This window comes from Rhinatrema bivittatum, chromosome 2, assembly GCF_901001135.1.
Source record: "Rhinatrema bivittatum chromosome 2, aRhiBiv1.1, whole genome shotgun sequence".
Lineage (NCBI taxonomy): Eukaryota > Metazoa > Chordata > Amphibia > Gymnophiona > Rhinatrematidae > Rhinatrema > Rhinatrema bivittatum.
The window spans coordinates 223,039,182-223,053,180 of record NC_042616.1 but is presented as its reverse complement, the minus strand read 5'-3'; the positions used below and the strand labels follow the sequence as shown (position 1 = coordinate 223,053,180).

At 41.7% G+C, this 13,999-nt stretch overlaps 1 protein-coding gene across 3 annotated transcripts in view; it reads left to right on the top strand.

The window, feature by feature from the left end:
• Nucleotides 1-13,999, top strand: part of HACL1 (2-hydroxyacyl-CoA lyase 1) — a 114,514-nt gene that overhangs the window by 19,513 nt on the left and 81,002 nt on the right. For all 3 annotated transcript variants that reach the window (XM_029589209.1, XM_029589211.1, XM_029589212.1), the window contains exons 3-4: nucleotides 4,014-4,054; nucleotides 4,297-4,377. In XM_029589209.1, the coding sequence (XP_029445069.1) occupies nucleotides 4,014-4,054; nucleotides 4,297-4,377 (122 nt within the window). The remainder of the gene's footprint in view (nucleotides 1-4,013; nucleotides 4,055-4,296; nucleotides 4,378-13,999) is intronic.

The window sequence follows — 13,999 nt, the reverse complement described above, 5'->3', positions numbered from 1 at the left end:
CAATCCTACCCAAATACACCTATCCATCCTCTAACAATACACCATGACACCTACACACACCCACTTTTCCATATATTCATACACACCCAGATACCACCACACACACACACACACACACACACACTACTCCATTTATATCCAATTTACACACAACCCCCACACACATGCTACCTGCCAGCACACAGCCAGACTCCCAAAAAAACACATCCCCACAGCCACCATACGCACAGAATCCCTCACACCCATACTGTACAAAGTCGTGTACCCCCATATATCCGTGCCTATAGCCCTAACACACACAGATATATCCCATCACACCTATACCTCCACCACAAGCCCATACTGCCACACACACAACCCTTCTACGTATCTTTGGAAAGCATTCCCAAAGCCATGTGTCATGTTAGGGCCCTCTGGAGATAATGCAGTTCTCTTTTATACTTGAATGCAAGGATTTTGTTAATAGAACACAGATTTGTTTACAATTAGTACTGAACTTAGTCCACCAGCCCATTACTCACTGTGAATGTTTAATCAGGGGCTGATTGTGCTAAGTTGCTTCACCAGCCTTGCAGTTCAGAGTCCAGTTCCACTATACAGCTCTCAGCCATTAAGTTACCCAAACACGGGGGGGAGGGGGGGGTCGCAGGAGCCAGCCATGTCCCAAACTTACAATGGTCTGAGGCTGCCTCAGTTTGTTACTCTGTAGCTTCATTGGAAAGTCATTTGCCTTCAACTGTTCAGGACCCAGTAAATGCCTTTTTTGCCTTGACACCATGCTGCCTTATGCTTGTTTAACAGAGGCAAAACCACCAGCCTCTTTCAACTGCATCGTCATTAATCAAATCTGATTGTAAAACCGTTTTATTCCTTTATAGAGCCAACACTGAGCAAACCCACATGAAGGAGTTAGGTTTAATAACAGGTCAGCAAGATTAGGAGATGCAGACTTGCCAAGGAAAGTGGACATCCTTGACCCTGCAGGTACCCACATCATATCTGCCTCTGCCAACAATCACCATTGACTCTATTGCTTAGTTAAATACTGTCTTCCTATTTTGTTTACGGAGCCATTTGTCAAATGCTCTTTGCTATTTGAACTATGTTCAACTTTGTCCTCAAACATTCTGGCTTCTCATTATCTCACTATGGCCTTGTCTTATCCTGTGTAGCAGTAGATCAGATGCATCCACCCACTTCTTGTTCTCCACCGTTTGCTTAAGTTTGGCTCAGAGTATTATGCTTTGTACCTGTCCTGTTGCAGGAAGGCACCGCATATATTCAGCTGTCATTAGAAACCAAATATTTTCTGTTAGTAGATCTGGAGCCATAGAAGTCTTGTTCCAAATAAATTCTGTGAAATCTGTTCAGTGTTAGCGTTTTAAACACTTGGAGGAGGAATTGATAGAATATTTGAACTGTTTCCATGATGACAATGCTTGCAGATAATTTAACACTATTAATTAGTAAGGCTTTGTTGGTGGTTTGATATTTTTCTTACATTATCCATTTCAATAATGGTAATAATTAGTAGATTTATGGAGGCTTGTCAGTAGACTGGCAAGTTGCATGGGAGACATGACCTTCTGGTACTGTGAGTGCAAGGACTCTTACAGGAAGCAAATGTTTAGGAAAAACTGAAGGGTTTGTTATGCAAGCAGTAAACCAATCCAGACACAACTTCAAGCAACTTTGATATTCCTTCTGTTCTCCTATATAAATTGAGGGAAGCTGAAATAGTGTAAAGCTGAGCAACCATTCTGGAAATGTACAACAGAGAGAGAGAGAGCGAGCTGGGAAGAGGGTTTATGAATTACAGAAATAATACAAATATTGATTGAAAGAATTGTCCAGTATAAGGGTATGGCCCAGAATTTACTCAGAAAGCTTCAGATCACAGAACAGAAAATTTATTTCACTTTTCGCATTTATAAACTGATTATGTTACACATTTCCTTATTGAAAAGTAGTTTGTTTTGGGAGGAGGACCGAGGGAGAGACTCTCGAAAGAGAGAATTTTGGCCCGGGGACTGTCTGAGTCTCTGACTTGCTTGCAACGCTGGAGCTACAACATCCTGACTCGCCCGTACTGCCGCCCCCCGGTGACGTCATCAATCGGGGACAACCTACAAGGTACAAATTTGGGGAAGGAGCAGCACGCAGCCGCCGGCGCGCTGCCAAAGCCGCGCGCCAAAGGGGCGCACCCCCTTCTAGAGATTTTTATATGGGTAGAAAAAGGAAGGTAAAAGTTTGTACGTCAACTCCATTGGTACCGGTTAGAGGCCCAATGGATTCCCTTGTAATAAGAAGGGCGAGCCAGACTGCTCGGGAGCTTATACCGGAAATATCTTTTTCGTCTGGAACTTCAGACAACACCAGGTCACCACAGCAACTTCAATCCTTATTAGTTCCTACCAACCCTATAGCCCAAACCTCGTTACCAGGGGAAGTAAATTTAAATGTGGATATTGTTCAATCTAACATTGGGGTTAATGAGTTAATTGGGCAAGGGAAGGGTTCTGGATCTATAGGGACGGTAATTGAACATTTAGATCCTCAAAATATCACACTTGTTGATATTTGGCAGGCATTAACTAACTTACAAAAAATTGTGTCGCGTTCAATTATCCAGAATAGTAAGTCAACTGTTGAAATTAAAAACATGTTGGAGATGCATAATAACAGATTAAATTGTTTAGAAGAACAAAGTAAAATAATGTCAACACAAATAAAAGTTGTACAAGATGTTAATAATTCTTCTATAAAAGATGGGATAATAATTCACAGGCAGAAAACCTGGAGAATCAAAATAGTTAGAAATTTGAGATTTTTAAATTTTCCTATAACCAGGTTACTATCTCCTTTAGAATTACTGAAAAAATATTTGGCTGAGATTCTTTCAATATCAACAGTTGATGAAAGTTCGATATCCAAGATTTATTATGTCCCTAGATCCAGATTAGAGGTTCAAGGGGGGAAGAAGTTATGGATCAAGTCCAACAATCTCCGAATTTAACTTCTTTTCTTGAATCTTATATAGATGATATTCCTCAGAGAGCGACTATGTTAGTCACTTTCTGTAGGGAAAGGGACAAGAACATGATTTTACAAAAGTATTTCCTAAACAAAGATTTTCAGTTTTGTGGGCAGAAGATCCAAATATTCCCTGTTGTGTCTAGAGTCAGACAAATGAGGAGGAAACAATTTCTAGTATTGAAACCGAGAGTATTGGCTCTAGGTGCTACATTCTTTTTGAAGTTTCCCTCAAAATGTTCAGTTGTTTTTCAATAAAATAAGTTCATTTTTCAGGACCCCTCCCACTTGGAAGCTTTTTTAGGTGACAAAGAACAGGCTTGAGGTGTAAGGCTGTAAAATGTAAATTTCTCCTGTTTTCTGTATAAGTATTACAGTTTTTTCTTGATATTTGATTATTACTTATGAAACATCCTCCCATTATGGGGACTATTGATTATTGAGAATTAAGTTGTATGTAGTAACATTATGCTTAATTTTTGTTTCTTTAATTCAATAATCATTGCTTGATTTTGCAAAATGTAAAAATTTTGTTAAAAATTCAATAAAATATAAATTAAAAAAAAAAGTAGTTTGTTTTTTAAGAGAAATAATTTACATCATTTTGAATTAGCTCTAGATTTCTAATTTTATATTATGTATCTTAAATTCCTCTATGATATAAAACCACAGCTTTCGTCTTAATTTTGAATAAAAATATACACCCAATTAACTGAAATAGGCCCTTCTGCTAGTCTAAACCATTCCTTCTTAGTGAAGCTTGAAGGATTTTTTTTTAAGTGTGTGAACTGTGGGAGCACTGCTCCACCTGCAAGCGGTTTTGTATTTGTGTTTGCATGTAAATACCATGCATAATTTCATGATGGGTAAAATCTCATTTGGAACGATATTATCTTTGTTGCAGGATGAAGCTACATCCCAGATAAGCATATATAGTGTCATGTCTGCAAAACCATTTTAATTTCTGCTGTCTTCCCCAGGCTTGTTATGCTGCCTCTGCTGTCGGATACCTAACAGGCAGGTGAGCTGTCAAGAGGGTTATGGGGGGGGCGCATGTTTTCTTGGTGGAAGGTCAGACTAGATTGAGCCCGCTGACGGGGGGAGGGGCAGTCCATGTGGCATGAACCTAACTATGGCTCATCCATGCTTGAGGATGCTGGGGCATGGGGTGCATTTCGGATGCAAGTGGATTCCTTTTAATATTACCTTGTTATATGATTCCTGCTGTGATTCTCTCTCAGCCATTGCTGTTTTTGTCTTTAGACCAGGTGTGTGCCTTGTCGTCTCTGGGCCGGGCCTCATCAATGCCCTGAGCGGAATGGCAAATGCTAACATGAATTGCTGGTAATGGAACCACTTTTTTATATATACATATTTGTTTTTGTTCCTTCATTTTGTTTTAGAAATATAAAGCAAATGTTATGTTTTGAAGCAGGTGGGGAGAGCAGTTTATTGCTTCTTCAGTTCTTTCCTTTCTATGATGTTTTATTTACTTTTACAGCTTAAATTAAGCCAGTTCATGCAAGTCTGCTGTACTGCCATATCCTAGTTAAAGCAGGATTTTGACCTGAGGGAATAGACGTTTGTTCCATAGGAATGGAGAAGGATATTTTACTTCTCCAGGTCCGGAATAATCATTTAATCACAGATTGGCTTGGGTGGATTGTCGTTATAAAAATGTGTGTTACCCATATTCCTATATCTTTTCTCCTCTCTGCCAGTTTACATACCTGCATGTCTCCTCTGCAATTGGCAGAAAAAGATCTTAGATTTTATTTGGAGATGGAGGCCCCCTAGAGTGTCCTGAAATGTATTCTTCCCCTCTAGGGCGCAGGGAGGCCTGGGGGTACCTAACATTTCTAAGTATTATGTCGCCTTGCAGCTTAGAGCATTATTAGACTTCAACCGACAGACCTCAGTAAAACAATGGGTGCAACTTGAACAGACACTAATCGGAGGCATACCTATTCATACGATGCCATGGCAACCTAAGGGATCCTGGCACCCTTTAAATTGCATACCCTGGACAACAAGGACCACTTTAAACATATGGGCCCAATAGAAAACAAAATTAGTAGATGATTACCAATATTTTTATCAATCATCATTATTCCATAATAATCAGTTCCCGGCAGGATACCAAACCAATTTATTTCACACATGGCAAGCTAAGGGAATCACCACTATTGGTCATTTAATGTCACATAGCAGCCTATTACCCAGAGCAGAGCTTGAGCACAAATATCAACTAGCTCCCCTAACTTTTTTGGCGTTTGCAAAAGCCACGCATTTTGTAAATGCCTTGCGCAAGACAAATCTGCTAAGAAATAGTAGATTCCTTCTTGAATATTTGTATACTAATTCTGATTCTATCCGTGGTTAGAACATAAGAATATGCCATGCTGGGTCAGACCAAGAGTCCATCAAGCCCAGCATCCTGTTTCCAACAGTGGCTAATCCAGGCCAAAGGAACCTGGCAAGTACCCAAAAACCAAGTCTATTCCATGTTACCGTTGCTAGTAATGGCAGTAGCTATTTTCTAAGTCAATTAATAGCAGGTAATTGACTTCTCCAAGAACGTATCCGATCCTTTTTTAAACACAACTATACTAACTGCACTAACCACATCCTCTGGCAACAAATTCCAGAGTTTAATTGTGCGTTGAATAAAAAAGAACTTTCTCCGATTTAGTTTTAAATGTGCCCCATGCTAACTTCATGGAGTGCCCCCTAGTCTTTCTATTATCTGAAAGAGTAAATAACTGATTCACATCTACCAGTTCTAGACCTCTCAAGATTTTAAATGCCTTTATCATATCTCCCCTCAGCCGTCTCTTCTCCAAGCTGAAAAGTCCTAACCTCTTTAGTCTTTCCTCATAGGGGGAGCTGTTCCATTTCCTTTATCATTTTGGTTGCCCTTCTCTATACCTTCTCCATTGCAATTATATCCTTTTTTGAGATGCGGCGACCAGAATTGTACACAGTATTCAAGGTGCGGTCTCACCATGGAACGATACAGAGGCATTATGACATTTTTCGTTTTATTCACCATTCCCTTTCTAATAATTCCCAACAATGTTTGCTTTTTTGACTGCCGCAGTACACTGAACCGACGATTTCAATGTGTTATCCACTATGACGCCTAGATCTCTTTCTTGGGTGGTAGCACCTAATATGGAACCTAACATTGTGTAACTATAGCATGGGTTATTTTTCCCTATATGCATCACCTTGCACTTATCCACATTAAATTTCATCTGCCATTTCGATGCCCAATTTTCCAGTCTCAGAAGGTCTTTCTGCAATTTATCACAATCTGCTTGTGATTTAACTACTCGGAACAATTTTGTATCATCTGCAAATTTGATTACCTCACTCATCGTATTTCTTTCCAGATCATTTATAAATATATTGAAAAGTAAGGGTCCCAATTCAGATCCCTGAGGCACTCCACTGCCCACTCCCTTCCACTGAGAAAATTGTCCATTTAATCCTACTCTCTGTTTCCTGTCTTTTAGCCAGTTTGTAATCCACGAAAGGACATCGCCACCTATCCCATGACTTTTTACTTTTCCTAGAAGCCTCTCATGAGGAACTTTGTCGAACGCCTTCTGAAAATCCAAGTATACTACATCTACCGGTTCACCTTTATCCACATGTTTATTAACTCCTTCAAAAAAAGTGAAGCAGATTTGTGAGGCAAGACTTGCCTTGGGTAAAGCCATGCTGACTTTGTTCCATTAAACCATGTCTTTCTATATGTTCTGTGATTTTGATGTTTAGAACACTTTCCACTATTTTTCCTGGCACTGACATCAGGCTGACTGGTCTGTAGTTTCCTGGAGCCCTTTTTAAATATTTGGGTTACATTAGCCACCCTCTAGTCATCAAGTACAATGGATGATTTTAATGACAGGTTACAAATTTTTAATAATAGGTCTGAAATTTCATTTTTTTAGTTCCTTCAGAACTCTGGGGTGTATACCATCCGGTCCAGGTGATTTACTACTCTTCAGTTTGTCAGTCAGGCCTACCACATCTTCTAGGTTCACCGTGATTTGGTTGAGTCCATCTGAATCATTACCCATGAAAACCTTTTCTGATATGGGTATCTCCACAATATCCTCTTCAGTAAAAACTGAAACAAAAAAATCATTTAATCTTTCCGCGATGACCTTATCTTCTCTAAGTGCCCCTTTAACCCCTTGATCATCTAACCGTCCAACTGACTCCCTCACAGGCTTTCTGCTTTGGATAGTTGGTATATAACTTTTGTATACATTTAAGATTAAAAAGGGCCAAATTCTATCTTCCTAAGTGTTTGAAATAAAAAGTGGCAATGAACAAGGTCAAAGGCCTTTTCGGCATCAATATATAATAGTGCCGCAGGTATCTGCTTTTTATGTACCCACCACATCAAACCAACAATCTTTCGCACATTGTCCGCCGCTATACGTTGCAGCACAAACCCCACCTGATCGGAATGGACTAGTACTGGCAGAAATTGGTTAAGTCTGAGAGCTAATACTCTTGCCAATATTTTTAGGTCTAAATTTATCAGGGATATAGGCCTGTAAGACCCGCATAGAGTGGGATCCCTGCCAGCCTTCCCAGCTATATTGGAGCTTTCTGGTATGCTTTCATGCTCCTGCAATTTATTTAAAAAATTCACCAGGGGGTCCACTAAGGTAGAGGCCAGCTTTTTGTAATAGGCGCAGGACAGCAGTCTAGACCAGGGGACTTATGAGATTTAATCACACTTAAGACTTCCTCCTTGGCGATTGGTGCATCTAGTATCAGCTGTTGTGACTGGGATAGAGTGGGTAAAGGAACGCTTTGTAGGTATTCATCTATCTCATCTGAGCTGATAACCATATCTGTGCGAGAGAGGGCTTGATAAAACTAGTGAAGGAAGCTCTAATCTCAGCCGTAGCCATATGAACTTCCCCTTGAGCATCTTTTATAGTCATGATAACAGATTGTGCCACCCTAGCTTTTAGTTGGCGAGCCAGCAGTCGCCCTGACTTATCGCCTCCTTCAAAAAATGCTTGTTTTGTTAAATCAAGTGTATGAAGGGCTTGTGAGTCACCCAGCCTATGTAGGTTTGATTTAACAGCCAATAAATTATTTTATATCTTGGGAGCTTGAGTCTCCATGTGTCGTTTAGACAGATGTACTATTATTTTTGCAGCCCTCTGCATTCCTTGCTCATAGCTCTTATTAGCGGCTGCTTTAGATGTAAGAATCCCCTGTGCCACCGCCTTAGAGCATTCCCAAAGTGTCCCTGTTCTAGCAGAGTCTTTAGAGTTTAAACAGAAGTACTCCTGCAACGTTTCTTCTAAGTCCCTTACAATGCCATTATCCCTCAATAGTGATTCGTTTAGCCTCCATGGTCAGACCATATGATTATCATCAATAACTGTGTGGACATTAGATATTAAAAGTTTTCTCTGCTAAAAAGAGGTCTGTTCGGGAGTAGCTATCTTGAGGTGCTGAGTAGAAAGTGTAGGATCTTGATGTGGGATGGCAATGTCGCCATGCATCAACCAAGCACCAATCAATTACAAAGGAGGAAAAAGCCTTACTGATCTTCTGCTGTGCAGTAGCTATGGTTGTGGAGTTATCTAGAGTTGGATTAGGCATGATATTAAAATACCCCCCCAATTATTAGATATCCCTCTACGTGCGCCAATAATAAATCATTATTGGAGTGCCTCAGGGATCTGTATTGGGACCCTTACTGTTCAATATATTTATAAATGATCTGGAAAGAAATACGACGAGTGAGATAATCAAATTTGCAGATGACACAAAATTGTTCAGAGTAGTTAAATCACAAGCAGATTGTGATAAATTGCAGGAAGACCTTGTGAGACTGGAAAATTGGGCATCCAAATGGCAGATGAAATTTAATGTGGATAAGTGCAAGGTGATGCATATAGGGAAAAATAACCCATGCTATAATTACACAATGTTGGGTTCCATATTAGGTGCTACAACCCAAGAAAGAGATCTAGGTGTCATAGTGGATAACACATTGAAATCGTCGGTGCAGTGTGCTGCGGCAGTCAAAAAAGCAAACAGAATGTTGGGAATTATTAGAAAAGGAATGATGAATAAAACGGAAAATGTCATAATGCCTCTGTATCGCTCCATGGTGAGACCGCACCTTGAATACTGTGTACAATTCTGGTCGCCGCATCTCAAAAAAGATATAATTGCGATGGAGAAGGTACAGAGAAGGGCTACCAAAATGTTAAAGGGAATGGAACAACTCCCCTATGAGGAAAGACTAAAGAGGTTAGGACTTTTCAGCTTGGAGAAGAGACGATTGAGGGGGGGGGGATATGATAGAGGTGTTTAAAATCATGAGAGGTCAAGAACGGGTAGATGTGAATCGGTTATTTACTCTTTCGGATAGTAGAAAGACTAGGGGGCACTCCATGAAGTTAGCATGGGGCACATTTAAAACTAATCGGAGAAAGTTCTTTTTTACTCAACGCACAATTAAACTCTGGAATTTGTTGCCAGAGAATGTGGTTCGTGCAGTTAGTATAGCTGTGTTTAAAAAAGGATTGGATAAGTTCTTGGAGGAGAAGTCCATTACCTGCTATTAAGTTCACTTAGAGAATAGCCTCTGCCATTAGCAATGGTTACATGGAATAGACTTAGTTTTTGGGTACTTGCCAGGTTCTTGTGGCCTGGATTGGCCACTGTTGGAAACAGGATGCTGGGCTTGATGGACCCTTGGTCTGACCCAGTATGGCATTTTCTTATGTTCTTAATATCCCTTAAGAGTTTCCTGATCTTGGTTGGGTGCATAAATCAATAAGAGTATAGAGTTGATCCCCTATCTTCATTTTAATTAGCACATATCTCTCTCCTGGGTCTATGACTTGGGACTGAAGGTCAAACACTAAATCAGCAGATATAATAATGCCTGTGCCTGCATAACAGTTATTCTTCCCTGCAGCTGCTAAGAAAATATAAGGATATTCTTTAAAGGCTAATAAGTGCTCATGTCTTTTGCAGATGTGTGTGTCTTGAATAAATGTAATGCTAACTTTTTGCATTATCAACTCCCGCCGTAGCAAGAAGCACTTCTTATAGGTATTAAGCCCTTTTACGTTCAGGGAGACTAAATTAATCATACCAGCAGTGTTTAATAAGATAAGAAACGTGAGTGTACGGTAATATTCAAAGGTTGATTATTAAAATTGGCCCTAACGGAACTTGATCCCAAGCAAAAACATACACAAAATAATGTAAGTACAATGAGAACTCCATTGGGGTCCCCCCCCCCCCCATAAACCCCAATTTGTGAGTGAGGCCTTGGAGGGCCATTTTGATTTGATCAGACCTCTTGAGCCCCTAGATGCCATGGAATCTTATCTGCTTGGTGTTCACACTTATGCATAAAGCATTATAGTACTCTATTAGGGTATACTGGCGAGGGGGGTGGGGGGTGACCATGCAGTCAATTATTGAAGCGTGGAACTCAGATTTAGAATACTAATCTGGATGCTAGAGCCTGGAAAAACATATGGATGTCTGCTTTCCATCTGTCTATATACACTAAAAGAATAGAATTGATGGTCAAGCTGTTATACAGAACCGATAGAACACCTGTTTATTATACAGGAATTTTTCCAGATTCTAGTGCCCTCTGTTGGAGGGGTTGCAGGGAGACTGGAACATACCGTTATGATGGCGTTATTTTGACGTTTCCGAATGACTGTTTATAAAACTCGTTAAATAAATAAATACCTGCACATATGGTGGGACTGTGTCCAGATTTATGGCAGGGGTCACACAGGAAATTGCTGATATTCTTGATCTCCCTGTACATATTAAACCAACATTGGGTCTTTTGGGCTGATGGAGGGTTCAGGGATACCAGTTCAGCATAGACCCTTAGTTGGGCAACTCCTAGCAGCATGCTTTACTATAGCCACCTTTTGGAAATTTGGGCTATATTTGGACTACTAACACGCTCAAATTCGGCAAATCTCAGATATTGAGAGAATACGGTTTGATCTCAGAGGGGAATCCTTCCGTTATGATAGGTTATGGGGCCTGTATCATCAACATTATCCAAATACGTAAAAGGAGATGCCTTTTTTTCCCAGAATCTTTCTTTTCCTTGTTGTAAGAGACCTAGAGATATACTGAGGTGGCAGAAGATCACCTAAACACTGTATTTTATGTTTTAATAAGTTTAAGTCTTTACTGTTTCTTCTGTCGTAGCACAGTGTTAACATTCTGCAGTGAAAGATTGTATGCCATGAAAAATGATAAAATAGAATTAAAAAAAAAAAAGAAAACAGAGAATATGGTCAAATGGGCAATTTTCTCAGTTGAGAAAAGCGAATAATGGCGTGCCCCAGGGACCTCTGCTTTTTGACATATCTATAAATGACCTAGAGATGGGAACAATGAGTAGGGTGATCAGATTTGCTGATACAAAGTTATTCAAAGTTGTTAAATCACAAGAAATTGCAAGAGGTCCTTATGAGACTGGGAGACTGTTTCCAAATGGCAGATGTTTAATGTGGACAAGGGATGGCAAAGTGATGTATGTCAGGAGCAGCAATTCAAATTACAGCTTCACAATGCAAGGTTCCACATTGGGAATCACTACTCAGGAAAAGGATCTAGGCATCATTGTGGATATTCTCAGAGGACGAGCAGGATGGCAGTCCTCACACATGGGTGACATCATCGGATGGAGCTCAGCACAGAAAACATGTCAAAGTTTCTAGAACTTTGACTGAGCCTCATTGAGTATACCACGTGGAGTCCCCTTCAGTTTCTTATTTTCCACGGAGCCTGTCATCTCGCGGTCAGGTGAGACCCTCATTTTTGCTAGCTTTTTGGCCTACTCTCTTGTAGCGTGTTTTTTCAATTAAATATTTTTCACTTCCTTTCGCGGTCAACACGGGGTACCCCCAGTTCTCCTGTTAACATCCTAGATAAATTTTTCGATGTTTATCAGTAAGTTTATTTTTGTTGTTGATTCCCCAGGACAGCAGTGCGCTAAGTGCCCACTGGCCATCGATGGCTGCTGCCATCTATTTCAATCTTGCGTCCATTTTATTTCACGACATGTCTACGTCGGGTTTCAAGCGGTGTCCCAGGTGTGCAACAACCATGTCTATCACAGACCCCCCATGATAGATGTGTTCTCTGCCTTGTGGCATCGCACATCATCCAGGGTTGCAGCAAGTGTGCCAGGATGACCTCAAAGGGCCATAAGATCTGGCTCAACAGCATAGAGCGCCTCTTCAGGCCAGAGAAGATTGATCCATTGGCATTGGAGGTGTTGGCATTAAGGGACTTGGAGCCTCAGTGATGGACACTGAGCCATCGACATTGGTAGGGCTACCAGTTCCATTGAGGTTGCCAGCTGAGAGGGATGCCGAAGACTGGCAATCTTCTAAGACTCCTCCAGGTTGATGATGTCTGGTTCATCAGCCTCAGCACCGAGGAAGGACCGATCCGAGAAGCTGAGGAAGCATAGGCATCAGTCCCCATCGATGCATGGGGATGCACCAACTTCAGCTGCAATGCCCCCGAAGTGACCCTGCACTGTGGAGAAGCCAGTCTTCCATGTATGCCATGGACTCCATTGATCCCACTGCAAGCCACCGATCCTCCTGTTGATTCCCAAGAAGATCCGGTTATACCTTCTGCATCCCAGCCTATTTTGGCATAGACTATGTTCGCAGAGGAATTGGAGTGGTGTGTGCAACTGTCTGTCAAGATGATGCGTGGCCTCGGCTTTGAGGCATCGACACTGTCACTGTCACTCTTTAAGCTGCTGCTGGAATCCCTGCATGTTCTTATTGGTGTGTTACTGACTTAGCCAGCATCTGTTCCTGGGATGGCATCTATGCCCTGCGGGGCACCACTGCTGCCATTTGCCAATCCAGTTGTCATCCCAAGTTCCTTAGAGGAGGAAGTGGCCCCCCCCATGCTGGAGAAGACATTGGGGCCCGGGCCAATACGACCAATTCCATCGGTGCCTGCACCGCTAGTCAGGGCAGACTGCTATGGACACTGTCCCTAGTCAATTATAGTGGAGATGAGGACACCTATGGCCCTTAGGGAATGACTCCTCCATGGTTTCTGGTGATTCTTCAGATGGTCTATCCTCATATCCATCTCCTCCAGAGGATCAAAGGAAGTCCCCCATCGGAGGACCTCTCCTTTACAGGCTTTGTTTGGGTGATGGCGAGGCCATCCCATTTAAGTTGATGACCTGAAGAGGATATCACGCACAAAATGCTAGATATCCTCCAGTTCATGGAGCCTCCCAGGGAGATCATGGCAGTACCAGTTCATGAGATCCTTATTGAGTTATTGCTGTGGATGTGAGAACACCCCCTCACAGTGCCTCCCATGAATAGGAAGATGGACGCAATTTATCTCATCCAAAAAACTCTTGGTTTCGACAAGCGTCAGCTGCCCCACCAATCTGTGGTCGTCTAATCTTCTCTCAAGAAGTCCAAGCGCTCTCAGTACCATTCCTCTGTGCCCCTGGGGAAGGAACACAGAACAATGGATGCTCTTGGGAAGAAGGTGTTCCTGGGCACTATGCTTATTGCCTGCATAGCAGCCTATGAGCTCTACTTGAGACAATATACATGGGACATTTGGAAGCATGTGGATGATGTTGCAGAGCAACTGCCACAGCAGCAGCAAAATGCACTCCTTTTGCTGGTGCATATGGGTCTGGTGTGTGGAAAATATGAGGTCCGTTCGACCTACGATGGTTTCAAAAGGGCTTTGAGAGTCTCTGCAGCGGGAATTGGCACCTGCAGGCTCGCATGGCTTTGGGCCTTGGATCTCAGACCAGAGGTGCAGGAGCGGCTCGCTGATGTGCTGTGTAGGGGAGAGAATCTCTTAGGAGATAAAGTTAAGGACATGATAGCCCAATTCCGGGACCACCATATGTCTCTAACAG